At 38.5% G+C, this 27,017-nt stretch overlaps 1 protein-coding gene across 1 annotated transcript in view; it reads right to left on the minus strand.

Moving 5' to 3' along the window:
* The window catches only part of RABGAP1L (RAB GTPase activating protein 1 like), a 369,153-nt gene that overhangs the window by 135,837 nt on the left and 206,299 nt on the right, over positions 1-27,017 (minus strand). Inside the window, exon 14 of the mRNA XM_049776425.1 lies at positions 3,629-3,703. Coding sequence (XP_049632382.1) covers positions 3,629-3,703 — 75 coding nt within the window. The remainder of the gene's footprint in view (positions 1-3,628; positions 3,704-27,017) is intronic.

A 27,017-nucleotide genomic window follows, 5' to 3' on the forward strand; every position in this document is an offset into this window, starting at 1 on the left:
TGTCAATGACATCAATAAATATCATAGGATCTACAATATTAAATAATTCTATATAAGACAGCATTATTATATTATAAAGCATCTAGAAATTTCCAAGAACCAGGAGAAAATAATTGTTCTTAAAACTATTAATGACAGGGAAAAAATATCAAAGCTCAAAACTGTTGTTTTTAAATATAATTTCATTTTTGGTCTTTTTTTCTTCTTAGGCAGTGAACAAATAACCATGGGAGGGAAAAAGGCAGAATCCCCAAAGAATTGGGCTCTGACAGTGATTAATATGGAAATTAAGCATCCAAAATATCTAGCAGTAAAAAACAATAATTTATGGAACTGGTAAAGTTAATAATATTCTAATAATTTATCTGCCTGGCATCTGAGATAGCGCTTTGATGAATTAAGTTATACTGTCTTCTTCTACCTGTTCCAAGCATATAGGAAAGAATATCAGAAAAATTATAAATTCTATTCAAATTGTTTGAATAGGTTAATTAAATATATCGATTAACCAAATTATCACATATATGATCAATGAAAATGTCCAATATGATACATTTTTAATTAACACTGTACTTTATATTAATTAAACTTTACTGAGTAAAGTTCTTTCCTCAAAATCTTTCAAGCCATTTCTATTATTTCATTTTTAATAAACCATGGAAATAATTGTATAATTCTATTAATATAAAAATGTATGAAAATTTTCTCAGCTGCCTTTTCACTTTTGCTATTTTGTTAATCAAGAATCTCTTAGAGAGGCTGGAGAGATAGCACAGTGGTAAGGCATTTGCCTTGCACACAGCCAACCTGGGAGGGACCCGGTTTGATTCCCTGTATCCCATGTGGGCCCCTGGCCTGCCAGGAGCGATTTCTGAGTGCAAAACCAGGGGTAACCCCAGAGCACCACCAGGTGTGGCCCAGAAACCAATCAATCAATAAAAAATTTTAAAAATCAATTAAAAAACTTAAAAAATAAGCATCTCTTAGGAGTCTCTAAAAATGCTACCCTGATATATGAGTGTATAAATAAATAGGAGTTTAATGAGAACAACTCCTTAGACTTTGAATACAGAACTGAGGTTGAGCCAGAGCAGTAATACATCAGGTAGGGCATTGTCTTATACATTGCAGACCCATGTTCAATCTCTAATACCCCATAGCATCCTCTGAACACCACCAGAAGGGTTCTATTGAGTGCAGAGCCAGACATCACTGGGTGGGCCCAATCCCCACCCCTCAAATAAAACCAAAGAGCAAAGGTTACTAAGCAAAGAGAAGAGGAGAAACAAGGCAAGAAGAGGTAGACTATGCTTATGAATCATCAACAGCCTCAGCCTTGGTTGCATAAATTTGTGTATTCAGGCAATAAAATCATTGTTTAACTAGAAAAAAAAAAAAGAAGAGGTAGACTAGAAATGACATCTGAATAGTGGTGAAGAGGCAGTAACTTTGTTCACAAGCACGAATGTAAAAACTTTTGCATATATGTATTGCATGTATACAAATACTACTTTACTTCAACTATAAAGTTTTAAATATTGCTTTCATAAAAATAAAACATGTGAGAGTCTCAACTGAATTTCTATCTATCTCATAACATACATATGGTTTTGTTGAGAAATAGTTCATGATGACTAATTACCAATATGACTATTTTGACAGCAGAAAAAATGTAGAAAAATCTTAAGATTCTGCCACCTAGTAAGAACAGTGATTCAATCACCTGGGAAATCCTTGTGCTAAGGTCCCATTATGTGCCCACATTTGGGACAAAGATGAGGAACCTCAAGGAGAATCGAAGATTTGACTCAGGTTCATAAGAAGAGGAGGGAATATTGGGACCTGGGTTCTAAACAAGTAAGGATGACATTTTGTAAAGGCCACATAGCAGGCTTCTTCTTAGGTTCTGAGCAAGGAGAGATGTCACTTTGTAAAAACCACATGATGTGAATCACATGCTAGGTCTTCATAAGTCTATTTCCATTAACACTGCCCCAACATACCTGGCCATTTCAGGTAGCCTATCAGGGAAGGACAAGAAAGCAGTAGGAAGGTACCCCAAGGCAATCGTTTTAAAGGTCATCAGAAAGCTGGAAACTCCCTATATCCCTTCCCTATATAATCTTCCTCATAATGTTGGGTGGGGCTCATCTCCTGGAGATGGCCCTGGCTGGCCAATGTGGGGCCTTTTTGGCAGATGGATTAAAGTATTAAACTTAAAAAAAAAAATAGGAAAATACTCTGGGTAGTAAGTTTTCTGAATATTATCATTAATGTCTCCCTTCTTGGGGGGGGGGGTTGTGGTAGTGTTAGGAGGTTATTCCAAATAAATACTAATTCACAATTAAGTAAAACAGAATAGGTTTCTTAGATCTACTGTGTTTAACGGAGCTAGAGATCTACAATTTGGGGGGGGGGAGGGGCCACTCCCAGTGACGCTCAGGGGTTACTCCTGGTTCTGAGCTCAGAAATCGCTCCTGGCTTGAGGGATCATATGGGACTCCAGGGATTGAACTACGGTCTGTCCTGGGCAGCCATGTGCAAGGCTAATGCTCTACCAATGCGCTATCACTCCAGCCCTGAGATCTACAATATTAAACAGAAGTATAGTCAAAAGTTACTTTGCAGAAGACAAAGCTTCACCACCTCACTTAAACAGTAGATTCTTAGAGTGGCCCAAAATCCCAAAACCCTAAATTTTAAATAATTTTAAATAACTGTCCTTCCATATAATTGCTAGGAAAACTAATTTTACACTGTTCTCTTTACATGCTGTGCCCTCCTGTGTTTCCATACATTAGTATGCTGTTCCCATTTGGGTAAAAATTGCTACTTCCACCCGTTTCTCCTTTTCTCACCCAGCCTCAACAATTTATATCTTGGCAAAGGTACTATGTCCTTCAGAAAGGTTTTCCTGAATCTTCTGACAGAGCTGAATTGGGTAATTCTCTCTGTTCTTGATTTCTTTCACTTAGCATACTGTTTAGGTAAAATAATAAAAATTAGGCATATACAAGAGAGGCTGAAGAGACTGCTCAAGTGGTAGATCAGAGAGTGGTAGAGTAAGTGTGAGGCCCTGAGTTCAATCCCCAACATCACATCAAAATCCCTCACGCACAACCAGGTATGGTTCCTTAATGATTACGAAAGAAAAAGCACATGCCTCTATTGTGTGGACTCTATCCTGGCTCATGAGGCTTTTGAAAACAAAATGATACTCTACTCCTAGTTGCAACCCCAACCCCAGTTATAGGCCAATAACTGACAAATGATAACTATAAATGTTGTTATATTAAGGTGACAGAGTATATAAAAATAAATCACAAGAAAAGGAAGTCTTTCTTGCCACATTCCTTCGTAATGATTCTAACCCTGTTCCTATTTGACCAGTCTGATTAACTTCTTTAATTCTAGAAGTGTTTACATATCAAAACTCCAAATAAACAATTCCATTTTAGCTAGCAAAACTAATTCTATTGAGAAATTGGCTTTGTTTCATCAGACCTCTCACTTTTCACCAAAGGTACATTCTTAAAAAGATATGCCATGTGCAATCTCCATCAGTTAAATGAAAATAGAAAATAAACTTGACAGGGTTGTGACATTTATTATATGGAAAGTTACTTACATGCAGCAGCAACACAGCAGCAAGAAAAGACTGTCCTTGGCAGTAGCCAATGTCTTCATCATAGACAGAGTATGCCTAGGGAAGGAAAAAGAGAAGAGCAGACAATCAAAATTCACAGCTTGGAACACAGAATCAGCCCACATGATTGCTACTTGAACTTGACCACCAGGTCACCAACATTTCCACATTACAATGTTTGGACCATGATTCAAGTGCTTGCTCCCAAAAGTCTGCATAGTTCCTCTGGCAATTGTAGCTGGCCCATCATGTCGAGGGTCATCTTTAGAATTTGGTAATAAAGATATTTAGAGCACCAAAGTTAAAGGTAATGACCACTATTGTTGGGCATCTAGGTTGACAGAGGAGTGGATCATGAAAATGTGGTTCATATACACAATGGGATATTACATAGCTATACTGAATTATGCAGTCATGCAATTTGCTACAACATAGATGGATTTGGAAGATATCATGCTAAATGAAGCCAGAAGGAGGATACATACAGGATTTCACTTACATATGTTATTTAGAATAACTATATGAAGAAATGCAATGATTTAAATGGGTTGTCTAGAACACTATGGACCCCAGAGTATAGTGAGAAGACATATTGAGTGTAAAAGATAGATGTAAAATAATAGGGGACAGGGTCAAGGGAACTCAGCTGCATTAGTGGCGTTTTGAAAGGACAGAACTGAACATCCAAACCATGGAGTCAACAACAATGAAATAATGAGAACCGAACTTTAACAACCAAAGTTAAAAAGGTGCCTGTTGTGATGACAGGCTGGGGCAGAAAATGGGGTATGAGAGATGGTGGAGAGAAGTTTAGGATGTACTTTGGGAACATAGGTGGAGGAAGGTTGACACTGGTGATAGGATTCATGCTGAAACATCATATATCTAAAGCTTAAACTTTGTAAATCACAATACTTTAAATAAAAATAATTTAAAAAGTAAATGGAGGGGCCTGAGCAGTGGCACAAGCAGTAAGGCATCTGCCTTGCCCATGTTAGCCTAGGACAAACTGTGGTTCGATACCAGGCATTCCATATGGTCCCCCAAGCTAGAAGCGATTTCTGAGCACATAGCCTGCAGTAACCCCTGAGTGTCACCGGTGTGGCCCAAAAACCAAAAAAGGAAAAGACTGTCTTGATAAGGTAAATGAGATCATAGGAAGTGGGAACAATGGATAAAAGAACACAAGAAAGTTTTATATTTGAGTGGGAGTTCTAATGCACCATTTACAGAAACACCTTTGTTCATTGGGATCACACACATACTCTGCTGGCAGTGTGATGCAGGGCTGGCTATTAGTTCTTGGGCTGCAGTTGTGATGCTCAGGGCCCAGCCATGCCAGGTATACCAGCTACACCTGGCAGTGCCTGATAGAGGCACATGTGTTGTCAGGAAATAACTCTCACCCTCACAAATGTGTATACTACATTGGAAGAATGGCTACTTACAAGAAGAATAGAGAAGGAATAAAAAGTGAAGAAACAGGAAACAGTTCTAACACTAGCCTATCTGGAGCATTACTGCTAATGCTGTCCATTCCTTTCCTATGAACAAATTTTTTGGTGAAAGCATGTTGCATGAGTAATAAAATATATCCTTTAGGCTTTCCTTCCCTACAAAAAATGTCTAAGTTGATACCTTAAAATTGTGAACCCTTCAAAAATCAATTATTGCTCTCCTTCCTGGGAGCCGGGAGTCTAGCAGGAAGAGGTTTGGCAGGCCCACGCCATGCCGGAGGCCTGCTTGGCCAGGCCTAGGGGGGGATGCGGGATTTGGGTAACCCCAGCACCCCTCTGCCGCCTTGCTCCAGATCTCCAGGGCTTCCCCGGGCCACACCCCTGGGCAAGCCGGTGAGTTGGGTCCCTTGGTGGAGTTTGAAGGTACCCTAGGCCTTCCCCCACTATCCATGCGGCTCCTTAGGGAGGGTCTGGGTGGGGCTCTGAACTTCTGTTCTCCCAGCTTCTTGAAGGATCTCTCCTTCCTGGGAGCCGGGAGTCTAGCAGGAAGAGGTTTGGCAGGCCCACGCCATGCCGGAGGCCTGCTTGGCCAGGCCTAGGGGGGGGTGCGGGATTTGGGTAACCCCAGCACCCCTCTGCCGCCTTGCTCCAGATCTCCAAGGCTTCCCCGGGCCACACCCCTGGGCAAGCCGGTGAGTTGGGTCCCTAGGAGGAGGAGGTTTGGCTGGCACTGGTAATCTCTGTCCAGTCTACATTTTCAAAATCGCGCAGGGGCTGTCGCCCCCGCGCGCACAAGAAACATTAATAGTACTCTCACAAGAAACATTAATAGTACTCACTATCATTGAATTATGTTTTTATGTATGCAGAATGTCCATTTTGTACTCTGCCCTTTTGCATACCCCTTCATAAGTTCATATTTCTCTTTAACTTCTTTAACTCCTATCATCATTACTCCTTTTTTACCCTTTCTAACTTAAGTACTGTTGAGTCCTAATTCACAGACCAAAGTGGTGCCCTAGAGTTAACACCCACCCAACTATTTTAAAAGGCATAAAAAGGACACATATCTTTTCAACATTTTATGGGTGTTCTCTTTGACGGCTATAACTTTTGCTAAATACTTTCTTATACAGTGATGATCCCACCCCCCCATGTTTTTTATCTTCTCTTTATGAACTGCTCAATATGGAATTTGGTGTGAAAGAATCCCTCAGTTTAATACTTATGTTTGAACCAAGTCATGGGTCTTGTTGGAAATGTTCTTATGCCCCCATATATCTGATAGCACCACGTGGCTTTATATCTTGTTTGCGTAGGCACAATAACATAGGAAAATACTATACATACCAATAAGTTCTTATCTAATAGAAATGGGAACTCACAAATCTTGTAGTGCAATGAGACCTTACACCCTGAACATTGACATAAAGACCTGGCACAGGCCTCAGAAGAATGGGCATTCTCCATTTACCCCTTGATCTACAGAAGACATTTACAAAACATCCAAGGTTGTATATAACATCACCCGGAGGCATTCCTGTACCAGGGACGACCCTACAGCTGCTCAGACATCGATCTACTCAAAAGAGACATCCCTTAACACTGAGAAGACAACAAGAACAATGACCTGTTTACTGGACAGGGCTTGCTGTATTGCCCCTTTATGGTGAGGTTTGTCTATAACATCACCTGGAAGCAATCCCCTACCACGGAAGACCCTACCACTGCTCAGACATCGTCCTGCTCAAAAGAGACTTCCCTTAACACTGAGAAGACTTAACAACAACAACCTGCTTACAGGACAGGGCTTCCTGCATTCCCCTTTCATGGTGAGGTGAAACGAAAAGGCACTCCACATCATGACTTCAATGTAGGACATGCAGATTCCAGAATCTTTAATACAGAAACATGAGACCAACAACAGAGACTGTGTGATAAGTGTGTTGGCGCTACGGACAATGTCTTGGAGCGAACGATAACTTTTCTGAGGCCTAGAGCTGGTCTTATGCCAGGAAACTTCAGGGGTAGGATCTCTTTGTATTTAGGCCAAGGCTATTCCTTTCCATGCCTCTCATATTTTGGTGGGCCTATGCAAACAACAATTGCCACTCTAACACCGTTTTTACTGTGCTCCTTTGACTCTAATCCTTAAAACACACCCACTTAAAATTCGAGGTTAACTTAAGCTAATATGAAAGACACCCTTGTAATAATAATTTTCAGACACAAAAGAGAAAAGAGCTGGAAGTTCCAGCTCACCTCAGGAAGCTCACCACAAAGAGTGATGAGTTTAGTTAGAGAAATAACTACATTTTGAACTGTCCTAATATTGAGAATGTATGAGGGAAATGTAGAGCCTGTTTAGGGTACAGGCGGGGGTTGGGTGGGGAGGAGGGTGATTTGGGACTTGGGTGATGGGAATGTTGCACTGGTGATGGGTGGTGTTCCTTTTATGACTGAAACCCAAACACAATCATGTATGTAATCAAGGTGTTTAAATAAAAAAAAAATTAAAAAAAAAAAAAAACTTAAGCTAATATGCATGTACATGGAAATGTAAAGAATACTATGCCTCTAATGTTTAAGGAGTTACGTAAGTTTGATGGCTTTAGATTGCCTTGTGTGCTGTTAAGAAATATTATAATGTGCTACAATCTGGGGACTTGAGGGAAAAAGTAATTGCACATGGATTCTGTTTTATTTATCTTAACTTTCTTTGGTGAAAATTCAAAGTTAAGATATCAGCAAGGGGACTTCTTCTGATAATTATGTTATGGGTGATTGTCCTTCCACTGTAACTTTACCTTGTCCTCTTTCTTTGCATCTTTTGTTGTCATAATTCATAATAAAAAATTATAAAAAAAATCAATTATTGGCAAATATTTGATCTCAATTACTGAGAATTGTGTGTAAAGAGGATTTATGTTCTTACTATGTGAATAGAGGAATCCTCTAGGAAATGAAGGTCACTCAGGTGGTGAAGGTATTAGTGGCTACATAGACAAATCTCCATTAGAGGACAAAGGAACAAAATGCAAATCAAGCAGCATTGATCCTACTTTCTACTTACATAGTGAGTTTAGGTTAGCAGCAAATATCATTTTGCAGAGGCCAATTGCTAAATTAATTTTACTACACACTAATAGAGTTTGATTCTGTTAGGCAAACTAATGTCCTAGCCAGTTTTTTCCCTTGGAGCGCTTCCAAACACTGCTGTGCTTTAATCTAAGCCTTCTCTGAGTATTAGCATCTTCTCTATTCAAACTTGTCTCTCTTTGCACCTTGTCTGATCCCATCCTTCATTGTAATTGCTTTTCTGCCTAGATGTCTAAAAATAATCTGGACACCATTCTGTAATAGAAGAATAACTCCATCTAGACCAGTGATACTGGAATTATCTTTCCTCTAGGACAGGGGTCTCAAACTCAATTTACCTGGGGGCCGCAGGAGGCAAAGTCGGAGTGATCCTTGAGTGCAAAGTCAGTAGTAAGCCTCGAACATTGGGCGGTGTGACCCAAACAACTAAAACAAAACAAAACAAGATTCCTCTAGGGCAGGGCCACAAAATGTTGTACGGAGGACTGCAAATGGCCCGCGGGCCGCGAGTTTGAGACCCCTGCTCTAGGAGAAATTTAAACCATATCTGAACAAATATTTTAAAGCATCTCAGGGCATGTGGAGAGCCAAACAAAATCAGAAATAAATCAGAAGGGACAATAAACCTTGAGGAATGACAAGGCATTGACAGTGGGCCAAATTCCCTCTCTTTGGCTTTTTGAAGGTGGGGCACAGGAACATGCTGGCTGGCCAAAACTTGAAGATAAAACTACAGTTTTATTGCCTGAAGCAGCAGGCTGGAGGGATTGTACAAAAAGTGAGTAAAAATTCAGAAAAGTAATTAATTAGAGAAAACAATCAATACAACAAAATACAAATTTTAGTAGTAGACATCCAGAGAAAGCCTCAAAAGGTCAAAAATAGAAAGTACCAGAGCCAATATTAAACTCTATCTTTAAAGATAAAGCCTTAACCCTTAAAACCTATTTTTAAAAAAATATTGCTATTATGGGTTGAATAGTTATGAGTGTCCTTCCCCACTCCCAAGCTACAAGCCATGATGACACTGAATTCACTATATCATTGTATCTAAAAGTAGCAACACTAGGAGATTAGGCCATGAGAGTTTCCAAGAAAGGAATGAGTGTTTATTAAGACATTCTGAGAGCAAGAGAGATAGTATAAGGGTTAAGGAGTTTCCCAGGTATATTGTCAATCCCAATTGGATCTCCAGAACCCCTTTACTGTTCTCTGAGCACACATAAGGAGTGATCCTTGAGCACAAAGCCAGAAAGAGAACCTACGCACTATTCAATGTGGTCTAAAACACTTGCCCCAAAATACCCACTCCCAAACAACCCCCCCCCCAAATTTTTTTAAATAAAAAAATTGAGAAGAGCTCAAAGAGGTTCCTTGCCAATTCTGCAAGAAGATGGCCTTCTCTGAGCAAGAAAGCAATGCCATACCAACACTGCCTTCACCTTGGGTTTCTCAGCCTTCAGCACCCCAGTGAGAGAAGAAAATGTTTGTTGCCTAAGGACTTCCAGAGACTGGTGTTTTTGTCAGATCAATTTAGACTATGACAATCACACAGACTCTTTGCTCAGACATTTTCACATCTTACTCTTGTATGTCTTTGTATCCACCAGATTAGAGGGTCTATTCTCAGATTTGTATTGGAGTTCTATGAAAATAAAGGATAAGACTCCCATATCCTCAAAGATAAATGACAAATTACATGAAATTGAATCTTCTCTATGGTTTCTTACATAAAAATCTGTAACAAATCAGAGTAACATACAGTTAAACAAATCACATATTCTTGTGAGGGAACGGCCAATGATTAAATGATATCACTATTAAATACCAAACACTGCTTTATGAGACAGATTATAAAGATCAAAGGAACTTGGATTTTTTTAAATCTGTGAAGAAATAGTTTTTTTAAATTTCTTTATGTAATTTATTTATTAACACTGTGACTACAGGCTAAACTTAGACATGAAAACAGTTGGTAATGCTTAATCTTGATAGTGCTAACATTTATATAAAATGTAAGTTCCTTAATAAAATAAACATCTTAATTTTTTCCTTTGTGGATAACTGTTATCCACTGGTAGGGATGCTAACATTGAGAGTAATTTTCCACAAGATATTCTTTGCCAACTTCAAAAACACAATAACCACTCCTACTTAAATTTAACCTAAAATAATTAAATTTGGTCTATAGACCTCAATCTCCCCCCAAATAATCTCTCACACACAAACCTAAGATTTGTTTGGAAGTAGGAAATTTATATTTTGCCCAAGGAATGGGCAACACACCGTTGTATTTTATCAAACTAGCACATTTACAAGTGACGGCAGCTCAGATTCAGGGAAAAGGAAAAGGAAATCAGAAAACATTCATAAAAAAAGGTTGCAGTGTATCATGGGGATCAGGAAATGGTATTTCTTACCAAACAGATGCCCACCTGGCTTTCTGGACTTGCTAAAAAAAAAAAAAACTGTCCTTGCTGATTTATTAGAAACTATAGAAAGTAGCTCAATTCAGGTGTTTCTCTAAACTTCAACCTAAATATTGAGCTGTTTTATGATTTCTTCAATATACACCCAACAGTAATGCTGAGTATAGGAAATATTCAGAATTCCTTCTTACTTTGGCAGAAGTCTGACATTTATGGACAGCAATTTGCCATTTATTAGACAGAAAAAGGATTTCATCTATCATCTACAATGAGCTTCTGACAACAGGAGTTCAAAACAAATAAACAAATCAGCCTTTGGGTTATTGCTCTTGGCACTAATCCTTAAATGATTATGTCAGGGAGAGAGCCAACACTAAAATATGTATAATATTCTTATAAACTAAAAAGAAAAATACTCTTATTCAACATGGGAGGCAAGATACCAAAGAACAATAACCTAAGATGATATCAGAATATGTAAAACGAGAAGTGACTAAAAAAGCAAAAATTGAAAGGTGCCTTATCGAAAAGAAATTAGGGCCACATTTAAAGAAATGACGAATATAGCATTTGAGAATACAAGGGGTTTTATAAATTTTCATTTGTTTTTGGACCATACCTGTCTGTGTTCAGGGGCTATAATAAGTGCCAGGGATTGAACAAAGTCAGTTATATGCAAGGGAAGTGCTTTAATCTCTGTACTATCTCTCTGGCCACTCAAATTATTTTTAGCATTAATTTCTCTTTTATAGACAACCTAACACTTATTAATAATTTCTACCTATTGCTCAAGGTATTTATATCATTACTTAATTCTTACAACTCTCTAAACTAAGTACTGTTAATGCGACCAATTTACAAGTGATAAAATTATGTATTTTTTTTTTTTTTTTTGGTTTTTCGGTCACACCCGGCAGTGCTCAGGGGTTACTCCTGACTGTCTGCTCAGAAATAGCTCCTGGCAGGCACGGGGGACCATATGGGACACCGAAATTCGAACCAACCACCTTTGGTCCTGGATCAGCTGTTTGCAAGGCAAACGCCGCTGTGCTATCTCTCCGGGCCCAAAATTATGTATTCTTAACTCCTGTAATTTACAGATGAAAGTGAGGCAGCACAGAGAATAACTTGTTCAACTCACCTAAGAAGTAAGTTAGAAAAGCCAGAATTCAAACTCAGGAGTTCAACATCTCCACTACTGTCTTATATGATCTCTGGATCTTAATGACTTCCTGACAAATATTCTAATTTACTTCAGCAATATAAAAGAAAATCTAACAATAAAACAAATATGGACTCCAGGGACAATGAAGATCAACTGCACATATTTACATATGTGCATATCTAAAATATCTTAACTCACATATTTATCTTTAGAATTAAGCTGAAATTATTTCTGAAGTAGCCTACCAAAAAACAAATCAATGTAGTATTTTGAATTAATAAATTCAAAATTGCTGTTGATTAGAATAATTAAGTAAAAAGGGCCATGAGAGCTGGAGCAACAGTATAGCAGGTAAGGTGCTTGCCTTGCCTGTGCCAATCACGCACGTTAGATCCCTGACACTTCCGATGGTCCCTAAGTCCACCAGAAGTGAGGCCTGAATACCACCCATAGTAGTCAAATCCCCACTCCCCCCAAAATAAGTGCACTGAACTTAAAAACTGCATCTAATCTCTCTCCCTTCATCCTTCCTGGGCTCTCCAAGCTTCTTTCCATCTTTTATTATAGGTATTTCTGTTAATATTTTTTAATCATTTAATCCTGTTTCTCTGGGCTTCTTGGTTAGACCATCACTAAAAGTCAGTGTTATCCAGTAAAGTCCATACAATTAATTATATTAATATAGAGCAGTTACAACATTGCTCTGTTCTCTGAGACAAAGAGAGCTGTCTCAAAGACCTAAAACCCTGTAAGAGATGTCAATGAAATAACCTAAAAAAATGTTTGAAAGATAAACCATAATACACATAAAGGTTTATAGCGTTTAGTCTCTTCATCTGTAAATCACTCTAGGTAAGATAGCTTCACAATGAAAATGGCAAATTAAATTTAGACAGAGGAGAAAGAGGAATGCAAAGCAGATTTTTTTAGGTCTTTAAAAGATGCAGAAAATGTCTGGCTAAGAGGAAGTATAAAAATACTATTATAAAGATGCCGACTGCATAATTATCAATACACATGTAATGAGTCCCCATCATTCTACAATTAATTAATCCATTCCAGAATAACAGGTCTTTTTTTTTTTTTTTTTTTTTTTTTTTTGGGCCATACCCGGCAATGCTCAGGGGTTATTCCTGGCTGTCTGCTCAGAAATAGCTCCTGGCAGGCACGAGGGACCATATGGGACACTGGGATTTGAACCAACCACCTTTGGTCCTGGATCGGTTGCTTGCAAGGCAAACGCCGCTGTGCTATCTCTCCGGGCCCAGAATAACAGGTCTTATGTTTAGGATAATCAAGGTATTTGAATCTAAGTATAGAAACAGACCTCAATTCTGAAAAAAAAATCATAAATTCATGAGTCACTGTCATATTTTATTTGAAAGTTCCTTGTGTTTTGCCTTTGCATGTTAGTTTTTTTTTTCCTTTCTATTTTGCAAAGTTATCTTCTATACTCTTACTCAAAAGACATGTTTTCCAAAAGTGACTATATAGGACCGAAGTAATAGTACAGTGGGTAGAGCGCTTGCCTTGCCCACAGCTGACCCAGGTTCAACTCTGGTACCACATATGGTCCTCCCAAGCCCACTAGGAATGATCTGTGAGCAGAGTGCCAGGAATTAGCCCTGATCACTACCAGGTATGGCCCCCAAACAAGCAAAATAAATAAAAAAGAGTCACTAAACTCAGGCCCTTAGAACACAGACTAATTCCTGCATTCTAATCTCATGTATTTTTAGCATCTCCAAAATTCCACCCCTTCTCTCCTGTAGAGTAGTAAATGCTGTAAATGGCTTCAATTTGCCTTTCAGCTGAAAGACTGCAGTCTCCACAGAAGCAATAACTCTATTTCAAAAAGAAACAAAAACAAAAACTCTAAGGGGACCTAGTGTGTAAAGAAATGTTAATAAAAATATCCTCTTTGCATGACTGAAACCTAATCACAATCATATTTGAAATCAAGATGTTTAAATAAAGAGAAAAAAAGTTTAAAAAAATATCCTCTGGCACACTGAAAAGCATTACAAATCACTCATTCTCTTTCCAGGCTGCCAACACCACAAACCTGACCTTTTCAGTTTTACAGTTTCAGGAGGGAAAAAAAAACACATGTAAAGTCATACTGTATCTTTTCAGTTGAGTTCTTTCTCATATTAGTCTAGAGGAAGATCAAATAAAATAAAATTTCCCAAGAATCCCTATGATTGAGTTGGTATTAATGATGATATAATATGCTTCTAAAATATAAGCCAAGGGTAAACATTAGTTAAATCCCAAACATTTCAGTCAGACATCAAAGTTTATACATTTTTCTTCTCGTTTTTAAATTTTTGGCACTGTAACTTAAAAACTGTTAATGGAAGGGGTTTAAGCATGAAGCATTCCAGCATCACACCCTCCATCAGAATGTCCACTTCCTTCCATTGCTGTCCCAGTGTCCCCCCCATTATATTCTACCTCCTAGAGTCCCCTAGAATCATGAGAGGTCACACTTGAGCAGAGATCCAGGAACAACTTTAAGAACCTCTGTATGTGGCCTAATGTGACAAATTACTCCAGTGACAAATTATTTCAAGCAACAGATTCAACATTCTGAGCAGAAAAAAAAATTAAATAAAGTCACAATCTAATACATCATAGAAAAACTGCTGAATAAAACGAAGATGAATTTTCAAGTTTTAAAACAGTGGGGAGAGACCCATTACCTTTAAGAAACCACAATAAGATTAATAGACTTCTTTCAAGAGAAATGATTGGAGCACAAAGACAACAAAATAGCATCTTAAAACTTCCAAAATAAAAATATTTTCAAAATAAAGATAAAATAATGAGATTCACAAATAACAAATGAAAGATTTTTCACCAGGAGATTTTCTTCTTTATATTAATTAAAATTTTATTTATTTATTTTTATTATTTGGGGGGGCAGTTTGGTCACACCCGGCAGCGCTCAGGGGCTACTCCTTGCTCTACACTCAGAAATCACCCCCAGCAGGATCAGGGACCATATGGGATGCCAGGATTTGAACTGCCATCCTTCTGCGTGCAAGGCAAACGCCCTACCGCTGTGCTATCTCTCCAGCCCCCTTATTTATTTTATTTATTTACATATATATATTTGGATTTTTGGTCACACCTGGCAGTGCTCAGGGGTTACTCCTGGCCCTACGCCCAGAAATCACTCCTGGTAAGCTCGGGGGACCATATGGGATGCAGGGATTCGAACCACCATCCTTCTGCATATAAGGCAAATGCCTTACCTCCATGCTATCTCTCTGGCCCCTATTTTTTTATATTTTTATTTAAGCACCATGATTACAAATATGTTTGTGATTGGGTTTCAGTCATAAAAAGAACACCCCCTTCACCAGTGCAACATTCCCACCAACAATGCTTCCTATCTCTCTCCTCCACATCTCCTGCCTGTATTCAACAGGCATTCTACTTCTCTTGCTCATTAACATTGTTATGATAGTTGTTAGTGTGGTTACTTCTCTAATGTACTCACCACAAAGAGTGGTGAGTATTGTGAGCCAGTCCTTCTAGCTCTCATCTCCTTTGTCAATGGGCATTATTACAAAAGAAAGTCAATTATTTTTCTTAAAACTCATAAATTAGTGAGATTATTATGTCTCTCCTTCTGATTTATTTCACTCAGCATAATAGTTTCCATGTCCATCCATGTATAGGAAAATTTCCTGACTTCATCTCCCCTAATGGCTGCATAATATTCCATTATGTATATAGAACACAGTTTCTTTAGCCATTCATCTCTTGGAGGGCATCTGAGTTGTTTTCAGATTCTGGCTATTGTAAATCATGCTGCAATAAATATAGGTGTGAGGAAGGCATTTTTGTATTGTGTTTTTGTGTTCCTAGGGTATATTCCTATATATGATCATATAGGAGCTCAATTTCCATTTTTCTGTAGAATCTCCATATTGTTTTCCATAAGGGAAAATTATCCAAGAAAACAACTCCCTTATAAAAGCTGGAGTGGACATATTAACATCAATCAGATGACATAAACTTTAGACTCAAAAAGTTAAAGAGACAAAGATGGACATTTTGTACTAATCAAAGGGTAAGTACAACAGGAAGAAATCACACTCCTAAACATATATATATATATATAAAATTCTAGAAAATGGAACCTAATCTATAATGGTCAGAGGAGCTATGTAGCTGTTTAGTGTGAGGCATTAACAAAGGAACTGACTAAATGGGAGCAAATTGTTTAGATTAGTATCCTCACTGTAGTGTATTTTGATTATAGTTTCATATCAAACTATGCATAAAATGAAAGTTTATTAGATTAAATCAAGCCTTATTTATTATAAATTGATTGAAAATAGAGATTTGCTTGGCTATCTTGTGCTAAGCTACTGAACTATTTTAGTAGTGACAGTAGCAGGAAAATAGCTTTCCATGATGTCACACAACACTTTTCTGCTACACACAGGAGACCAGAAGGCAGAAAGTAGGTTGTGAATCTGTGCATGCAGCTGAGCTCATGTGATTTACCAAGTACCATGGACAGTGATCCCTGAACAGGGTAAGAAGGGTAATTTCTGGGGCTGGAGAGATAGCATGGAGGTAAGGCATTTGCCTTACATCCAGAAGGGCGGTGGTTCAAATCCCAGCATCCCATATGGTCCCCTGTGCCTGCCAGGGGTGATTTCTGAGCACAGAGCCACAGAGCCTGGATGCTGCCAGGTGTGACCCAAAAAACCAAAAACCAAAAAAAAAAAAAAAAAAAAAAAAGAAGAAGTAATTCCTGAGCACTGCCATGTGTGGTCCAATCCCTGAAGCACCAAAGGGTGGTTCAAAGCAATAGTACAATAGATATGGCACTTGATTTGAATGCAGCCAATCCAGGTTTAATCCTTGGCACCATATAAGGTTCCATGAACCTTTCCAGGAGTGATTCCTGAACACATAATCAGGAGTAAGTCCTGAGCACTGCTGAGTATGACCCCCAAAACATACCTATGTTTATATATGTGTATATTCTTATACAGAGATGAGAAACACATATAACAATCTGTGGGAATAAACCTGAAACTAGCAACCTTTGAAAGTAATTGCTCAGAAAAAATGAGGAAAACCTTTAAAGTGGAGAAAATCTTTGGAGTGGAGTAAAATTCTGTATCTATCAATGATTACACCATAATGATTACACACACTTGGTCAAAAAAATCATTAAGTAAACAGTTAGTGTTTTATATATAATTTATGTTTGACACAATATTTAGAAACTATAATGGTAACTTTTATAATTAATAGTGAGATCTAATGTGATATTTTAGAAAATAATAAATATGGGGCCCGGAGAGATAGCACAGCGGTGTTTGCCTTGCAAGCAGCCGATCCAGGACCAAAGGTGATTGGTTCGAATCCCGGTGTCCCATATGGTGCCCCGTGTCTACCAGGACCTATTTCTGAGCAGACAGCCAGGAGTAACCCCTGAGCACTGCCGGGTGTGACCCAAAAACCAAAAAAAAAAAAAAAAGAAAGAAAAGAAAATTATAAATATGAAGGCCTTAGATGAAAAAAGAACCCTGCTTTCCTACAACCAACAAAAAACTACCTTTTTTTAAGTGTGACAATTGATTTCTAGTTTTTTTTTTTTTTTGTTTTTGGGTCACACTCGGCAGCGCTCAGGGTTGCTCCTGGTTCTTCGCTCAGAAACTGCCTCTGACAGGCACAGAAGACCATATGGGATGCTGAGATTCGAACCAACAACCTTCTGCATGCAAGGCAAATGCCCTACCTCCATGCTATCTCTCCGGCCCCAATTTCTAGATTATTTTTACATGTACTGGCATCTTATTAATACCTTTAAAGGCCCACACATAATAAAAATTATAGTGCCATTTCCCCCAATAATCTTGGGGGGGGCACAACTGGTGATGCTCAGGGGTTACTCCTGGCTTGAGCACAATAATCACTTCTGTAGGCTTGGTAGACCATATAGGATGCTGGGGATCAAACCCAGGTCAGTGGCATGCACAGGAAGTGTCCTACCCACTGTACTATTTCTCAAGCCCTTCCCCAACAATCTTTTAGAGAGGATTCAAATCTTACATACAAGTAGAAATGAACTTCTAGAATATCATTTATTTATTTATTTACAAACTTGATTGATGATTGATTTTTGGGCTACACCCAGTGGTGCTCAGGAGTCACTCCTGGCTATGCACTCAAAAAACGCCCTTGACAGGCTGGAATGCTGGGAATCAAACCAGGTCCCTCCCGGGTGGGCCACATATAAGGCAAATGCCCCACCGCTGTGCTATCTCTCCAGCCCAAGAATATCATATTTAGATTCTGATGATGTATACTCTCAAACAGTGCTCATGGGACCCAGTGACCACTCCTGGTGATACTCACCACCTGGATGGACAATTCAGTAGATGGAATGCTTGCAGGTCCTTCACTGCCAGAGAGCACCAGGGCAATCCTGGTAGTGCTGGAATAGAGAAACCTCCAGCGCACCCAGTGGTGGTTCAGGAAAAGTCCCTTTCCAACAAATTCTACATGAGATCATTACAAATTAACTAACTTTTCTTCTACAGAGTAAGTATACACCTTTGGCCTATCAAATGACTGGCCCAGATAAATGAAGGTATTGATCTCCCTCTCACAGAGTCAATTGCTCCCATTCAATTTACAGCAGTAGCTTCTCTTTCATAAAGCAGCTGCTTTGGTGAGAAAATCAGAGAAAGCATGTGTCTCAAATTAGTCTGCACACCAACAGTCTCTTTAATCTATATTATTTGCAACAATATTTTAGCTCATTACTTATGACTGGCCGGCTTAAGGTTTTAGGGAGAGATTGAATGTGTGCATGAATACAGCCAAATACAATAGCAGAGCAATAGGTAAGGCCTTGTAAGTTAAGCCACACACTGTACAGCTGCAACACTGAGAAATAATATCTAACATGATAATTAAATGTGCAATCTGCATCATGAGTTTATTTTACTTTTACAAAGCCTCTTTCTTAGTACTCAGAATCAAAGAAAATTGGAATTGCAATCATCTTATCAAATCCCACACTTTTATTGAGAAAAAATATCTGAAAGTGATTTTCCTAATGTCTTAGATGTGGTTGGGATGGAAACCAGATGAGAACCAGATTTCCTGATGTTCAGTTCTTTCAACTGAGTCATCCAAACTGAAAATAGATTCCTCATTATATGTGAATTAGACAAATGCTAAAGATACTTTGAGTGGTGGTACATATTTTTTCCTTGAAAAAATGTTATTCTAAAATACTTTATTGCCAACATAAAAGAAAGAATGGGGAATGGAGTGAAGACAGAAGGAAGAGAGGTAAGGAGTCCAAACTTTTCCATTTTCAGAATTCCATAAATTTTACTATTGTACTTTCAGTTCAACTTTCCACACATAAATTTATCACAACAGAAGCATCTTTGAACCATTTCCAATTCCTCCCACTCTAAAAAAGGCATTATGAGGCAAAATCTAACATTGACAGGGCCATTAAAACCTGACAGAAGGTTTTTAAATCTTCCCTCTAATCTGACAGTTCAGATCCTTTCATTTCACCAGTCACAGAAACTTTTCAATAATAAAGTGAGACTTCAGCATCCTTAAAATGAGAATTGATTTCTACACTAAACTTGGAGCTCCATCAATTTATTACAAAATTTAATGATAACTAAGAATAAAACTTCTATGTTGTTTTCTACCTTAATGGAAGTTCTAAGTGCAATAAGGAAAAAAAAGTAAAAATTGGTAAAGCAATTCTTATTTAATGCTCCTCAGCTGGTGGGAATTTTATTGGTTCATTCCCTATGGAAAATAGTATGGAAAGTTCTCAGTAAACTTTAAATAAGCTGCCATATGACCTAGCAGCTCTACTTTTGCTCATCTACTCTCAAGACAAACAAAACAAAACAAAACCATCATTCAAAAGGACATATGCACATGATTATTCACTGCAACACTTAGTACAATAGTCAAGATATGGAATAAACTTAGGTGTCCAACAAATGGATTGTGAATCTATAATCCAATGAATGATTATGAACATGTTGTACATATATATACATACACATATGCAAAGAAATATGGCTGCCAGGAATGATGAAATCATGAAATTTACTGCAATCTAGTTAGAACTGGAACATATGTTGAGTGAAGGAAGTCAAAAGAAGGACAAATACAAGATGATCTCACTTGCATGTGGTATTAGAATAACTAGATGAGGAAATGTAATAGGGGAGGATGCCTAGATTATCCTTGACCCAGAGTATAGAAAGCAGAAGTAAAGAAATTGAGGGGGGTAAGAAAGATGAGAAAAGAAAATAATGGGGAAAGAGGGTCAGGGGCCTTGGGTACACCAAGGGTGTAAAAGTGGTATAGCTATATATCCAAAGCTACAACAATATTCAAAGGCTCAACAACTGAAAACAGGAGAACTAAACTGTAGCTGCCCAACTTTGAAATGCGCCTGTCAAAGGGACAGGCAGTGAGGGAGTGAGGAAGTGGGAGACAGGATGAGAACACTAATGTTGGGAGTGAGAGTGAGAGGGAATGAGAACACCGATGGAGGGAGATGGACACAGGCAGTAGGATTGGTAGTGTTGTAATATTGTGTGACTATCTCAACTATCACCAAATTTGTAAATCATGGTTCTTTAGGCAGATGGGAAAAAATAATAAAGGTTAGAGCAGAAATGAATGAATTTTATGAAATTCATGAAAAAAAACCCCAATAAGATCAATAAATGAAAACAAGAATTACTTCTTTAAAAAAATAAACAAGATTGATAAAACATTAGCAAAATTCACAAAGAAAGTAAGAGAGAAACTTAGTAAACCAAATTAGAAATGAAAAGAGGGGGGCGGAGTGGTGGTGCAGTGGTAAGGCATTTGCCTTGCATGCAGCTAACCTAGGAAGGACTGCGGTTTGATCCCCCAGCGTCCCATATGGTCCCCCAAGGAGCGATTTCTGAGAGTGTAGTGAGGAGTAACCCTGAGCGTCACCAGGTGTGGCCCCCCCAAAAAATGAAGTGGGGGAGATTACTACAGATACTACAGAAATTCAAAGGGTAAAGATTAGTTTGAGAAACTATGCCACAAAACAAGAGAATCTGGAAGAAATGAATAAATTCTTGGACTTTTATAATCTCCCAAGGTTGAATCAAGATAACCTGGATTATCTGAACAAACAGACCTATCACTATTGAGGAAATTAAAATGGTAATCAAAAGTCTTCCCCAAATCAAAAACCCAGGCCCAGATGAATTTACTAATGAATTCTTTTAAACCTTTAAAGAAGACCTACTGCCAATCTTTTTCAGGCTCTTCTAGAAAACCAAAGAAACCAAAACACTCCCAAATAGTTTTTTCAAAACTAACATCACCCTAATCCCAAAAGCAGACAGAAATACCACAAAAAGAGAATTACAAGCAATATCTTTGATGAACATGGTTGTAAACATCCTCAAAATAATTCTACCAAACAAGATCCAATAGCTCATCAAGAAGTCCATACACACAGCAGGATTGACAGCACAGAGGTAAGGCATTGGCCTTGCATGTAGCCGAACCAGGAGCAATATCTTAGTGCATAGCCAGGAGTAAACCCTGAGCATCACTGGGTGTGGCCCCAAAATAAAACAAAACAAAAAGGTTCATACTCCCTAATCAAGTAGGATTAATTCCAGAAATGCCAGGATGGTTTAATATATGCAATTCATTATGTAATAAACCATAACAACAAAAAGAAAATTAAAATCATATAATCATATCAACAGATGAAGGAAAGAATTTAATAAGATCCAACACCATTCATGATAAAAATTCTTAATAAGATGGGAATCAAAGGAACTTTTCTCAATGTATTCAAAGCCATTTACCACAAGTCCATAGAAAATATTATACTCAATGAGGAAAAAATGAAAGACTGAAAAACTGAAAAACTGAAAGATGGGCACAAGACAAGGCACCCATATCACCATTCCTATTTAACATAGTACTGGAAGTACTTGCCGTAGTAATCAGGCAAGAAAAATATATCAAGGGCATCCACCTAGGAAAGGAAGAAATCAAGCTCTCACTGTTTGCAAATGACAGGATATTATATTTAGAAAATCCTAAAGACTCTATCAACAAGTTTCTAGAAAAAATAGATTTGGATAGCAAAGTGGCAGGTTATAAAATTAACATGAAAAAATCAATGGCCTTCTTATATACAAATGATAAAAAAAAATAGACATTAAAAAACAATCCCATTCACAATAGTACCAAGGATAGTAAAACACCTTGGAATCAACTAAAGAGGTAAAGGACCTATACAAATAGAACTACAAAATACTGCTTCAAGAAGTAAAAGAGGACACAAAGAAATGGAGACATACCCAGTTCATGGATTGGGAGGATAACATGATTTAAATGGCAATATTCCCCAAAGCATTGTAGAGATTTAATGCAATCCCTCAAAGGATACTCCTGACATTCTTCAAAGAGGTGGATCAAACACTCTTGAAATTCATTTGGAATAAACACTCATGAATAGTTAGAGCAATCCTTAGGAAAAGGAACATGGAAGGCATCACTTTCCTCAACTTTAAATTATACTACAAAGCAATAGTACTTAAAACACTATGGTATTGGAATAAAGACAGATCCTCAGATCAATATAATAGACTTGAATAGTCAAAGAATGATGACATACAATGAATTAATCTTTGATAAAGGGGCAAGAAAAATGAAGTGGATAAATAAAAGCCTTTTCTTTTTTTTAAATATACATATTTAAACACCATGATATCCAAGCATGTTTGTAGTTGGGTTTCAGTTATAAACAGTACATACCACATAACCAGTGCAACATTCCCACCACCAATGGCCCCCTTATCCCCCACTCCTGCCTGTATTCTCAACAGGCATTCTACTTCTCTCATTATTTAACATTGTCATGTTAGTAGTTAGTGTAGTTATTTCCCTAAAAGAGTTCACTACTCTTTGTGGTGAGCTTCAAATTGTGAGCTGGTCCATCCAGCCCTTCCAGTCCTTAACTCCACTGTCCCTGGGCCTTATTACAGTAATGTCTTTACTTTTTCTTAAAACACATAGGTGAGTGAGACTATTCTGCGTCTATCTCTCTCCCTCTGACTTATTTAACTTAACATAATAGATTCCATGTACATCCATGTATAGGAAAATTTTATGACTTCATCTTTCCTGACGCTGCATAATATTCCATTGTGTATATGTACCACAGTTTATTTAGCCATTCATCTGTTGAAGGGCATCTTGGTTGTTTCCAGAGTCTGGCTATTGTAAATAGTACTACAATGAATATCGGTGTGAGAAAAGGATTTTTGTATTGTATTTTTGTATTCCTAGGGTATATCCCTAGGAGTGGTATAGCTGGATCATTTGGGAGTTCAATATCCAGTTTTTTGAGGAATCTCCATATTGTTTTCTTTTTTTGGAGTTTTTTTTTCCGGCCACACCCATTTGATGCTCAGGGGTTACTCCTGGCTAAGCACTCAGAAATTGCCCCTGGCTTGGAGGGACCATATGGGACACCGGGGGATCAAACCGCAGTCCTTCCTTGGCTAGCACTTGCAAGGCAGACACCTTACCTCTAGCACCACCTCGCCGACCCCTCCACATTGTTTTCCATAAAGACTGGACTAGATGGCATTCCCACCAGCAGTGAAAAAGAGTTCCTTTCTCTCCACATCCCTGCCAGCACTGATTGTTCTTGTTCTTTGTTCTTTGTGATGTGTGCCAGTTTCTGTGGTGTGAGATGGTACCTCACTGTAGTTTCAATTTGCATCTCCCTTATGGTTAGTGACATGGAGCATTAGTTCATGTGTCTTTTGGCCATTTATATTTCTTCTTTAAGGAAGTATGTGTTCATTTCTTCTCCCCATTTTTATGGGGTTATATATTTTTTTCTTATTAAGTTCTGTCAGTACCTTGTATATCTTAGATATTAGCCCCTTGTCTGATGGGTATTGGATGAATATTTTCTCCATTCAGTAGGTGGCTTTTGTATCTTAGGCACCATTTCCTTTGAAATGCAGAAGCTTCTCAGCTTAATATAGTCCCATCTGTTTATCTCTGTTTCCACTTGTTTGGAGAGTGCTGTTTCCTCCTTGAAAATGCCTTTAGTATCAATGTCATATAGTGTTGTTTTATCTATGTGCTGTTATATATATATATACACGCCCTATGGTTTCATCTCTGACCCAGTTCAGTAGTAAGCTGTTTAATTTCCACGTGTTAAAGTTTTTCTTCTGTGTTCCTTTGTAATTTACGTCTAATTTCAGTGTTTTGTGATCAGCGAAGGTAGTCTATCCTCTTGATTTTATGGAGATGTGTTTTATGGGATAGCATGTGTAGTGCATTGGAGAAGAATATGTATCTAGACTTCTGAAGATGGAGTGCCCTATATATATCTACTAGTTCACTTTCTTACATTTCTCTTTTCAGAGCTAGTATATTTTTGTTGGTTTTCAGTCTGGTTGACCTATCAAGGGGTAGCAGGGCAATGTTGAGATCTCCCACAATTATTGTGTTGTTATGGATATCTTTTTTAAGATTTGTCAACAATTGTATTAAATTCTTTGCTGATTCCTCATTGGGTGCATATATGTTTAGGAGTGTGATTTCTTCCTGTTGTACATACCTCTTGATTATATTAAAAAAATCCATCTTTGTCCCTTACAACTTTTCTAAGTCTAATGTCTGTGTCATCTGATATTAGTATGGCCACGTCAGCTTTTTTAAGGATATGTTTCCTTGGATGATTTTCCTCCAGCCTTTGATTTTGAATCTATGTTTGTTCTGAGTATTCAGGTGTGTTTCTTATAGACAGCAGAAGGTTGTTTTCACTTTTTTGATCCATTTAGCTATTCTGTGTCTCTTAACTGGTGCATTTAGTCCATTGACATTGAGAGAGATAATTGTCATGAGATTTGATGCCATCTCTGTGTAGAAGTTTGGTGTGTCTGTTGGTCAGTCTTGTCTTAAAGTACACCTTTCAGTTTTTCTTTTAAGACTGGTTTGAGTCTACAAAGTTTCTGAGTTGTTGTTTTTCTGTAAAGCTATGTATACTTCCTTCAAACCTGAAAGTGAGTCTGGTTGGGTGCACTATTCTAGGTGAAGCATTTATTTCATTAAGTTTTGTCATTATGTCCCACCACTGCCTTCTGGCCTTGAGGGTTTCTTGTAGCAGGTCTGCTGTAAATCTCAAGGATGCTCCCTTCAATGTAATTTATCTTTTTGATCTTGCTGCTTTTAGTATTCTATCCCTATCTGTGGGTTTTGCCATTGTGACTAGAATGTGTCTGGGATGCTTTTCATTGGATCTCTTTTAGCTGGTACTCTTCAGGCATGTAAGATTTGGTTGCATGTAGTCTTTAGCTCTGTTAGTTTCTCTGTAATGATGTCCTTGACTGTTGATTCTTCCTGGGGATTTTCTTCTGGGTCTCTGGGACTCCAATGATTCTTTAGTTGTTTTGTTGAGCTTATCAAAGACTTCTATTTTCATCTGTTCACATTCTTTGAGTAAATTTTCCATTGTCTGATCATTTGCTTTAAGGCTTTATTTTCCAATCTCTTCTGCTGTAGAGAGTTGTTATGCACCTCATCTTCCAGCTCACTAATTCTATCCTCAGCTGCTGTTACCCTATTGGAGAGACTTTCCATTGAGGTTTTCAATTCATCTACTGAGTTTTTCAGACCTCTTATTTCAGTTTGGAGTTTTCTGATTTCTATCTTCATATCCTCTTGATTCTTATTACTGTTCTGTTCAACTCGATCTATGATTTCTTTGAGTTCTGTGAACAGTGTCCATATTTCTTCTCTAAACTCCATATCTGAGAGACTAACTAGATGATTGGCATTTTGGGGACATCAGAGTTGCCATCTTCATTCTCTATGCCTGGTGTTGGCCTGCATTGTTTCCTCATTGTCATGCTTGTATTGTGGATTTTTCTACGTGTTGTGGTGGTAATCATTGGCTAGGTGGAGTGTGCAGCTGCAAAGAGAAGTGGAGCAGCCATGCTCCTCCAGCTCCATCCTTTGTGGGTGTGACAACTCACCTCAGGAGAAGGTGAGCCCTCAGGGAAGGATGCCAGAGAAGAATAAAGTTCCCAGGCTGAAGCAAGCAGAGAGAAGGCCCAAGATATCTCTCCTGCTTCAGAGACAAAGCAGAGTCAGCTAGTTCCACAGTTTCTGAGTGGGAAGACTCACCTCAGGAAAAGGCAAGCCCTCAGGGAAGGATGCTAGAGAGGATCAAAGTTCCCAGGCCAAAGCAGAGAGAAGGCCCAAGATGTCTGCCATGCTTCAGAGACACAGCAGAGTCAGCTAGTTCCACAGTCTCTGGGCGGGAAAGACTCCAATGAAAGTCTTTTCAACAAGTGATGTTGGAACAACTAGTAAGCCACTTGTGAAACATAGCACAGAGGCGTTTGCCTTGCAAGCAGCCGATCCAGGACCAAAGGTGGTTGGTTCGAATAACGGTGTCCCACATGGTCCCCCGTGCCTGCCAGGAGCTAATTCTGAGCAGACAGCCAGGAGTAACCCCTGAGCAATGCCGGGTGTGCCCCCCCCAAAAAAAAGAAAAGAAAAGAAACAGTGAACTTAGCCCTCTCTTTAATATCACACACAAAGGTCAAATCAAAATGGATTAAAGACTTTGATATCAGGGGCCGGGAAGGTGGCGCTAGAGGTAAGGTGTCTGCCTTGCAAGCGCTAGCATAGGATGGACCGCGACCGGTGTCCCATATGGTCCCCCCAAGCCAGGGGCGATTTCTGAGCTCATAGCCAGGAGTAACCCCTGAGCGTCAAATGGGTGTGGCCCAAAAACCAAAAACCAAAAAAAAAAAAAAAAGACTTTGGTATCAGATCTGAAACTATAAGGTCTATAGAAGAAAAAGTAGGCAAAACAATGATAACGAGACTAAAGGCTTCTTTTTTTTTTTTTTTTTGGTTTTTGGGCCACACCCAGTAATGCTCAGGGGTTACTCCTGGCTATGTGCTCAGAAGTTGCTCCTGGCTTGGGGGACCATATGGGACACCGGGGGATCGAACCTCGGTCCGTCCAAGGTTAGCGCAGGCAAGGCAGGCACCTTACCTTTAGCGCCACCGCCCGGCTCCGACTAAAGGCTTCTTCAAGGAAGAAATACCACTGTCCAAGCAAGTAGAAGCAAAGATAAACAAATGGG

Source organism: Suncus etruscus, chromosome 7, assembly GCF_024139225.1.
Source record: "Suncus etruscus isolate mSunEtr1 chromosome 7, mSunEtr1.pri.cur, whole genome shotgun sequence".
NCBI lineage: Eukaryota > Metazoa > Chordata > Mammalia > Eulipotyphla > Soricidae > Suncus > Suncus etruscus.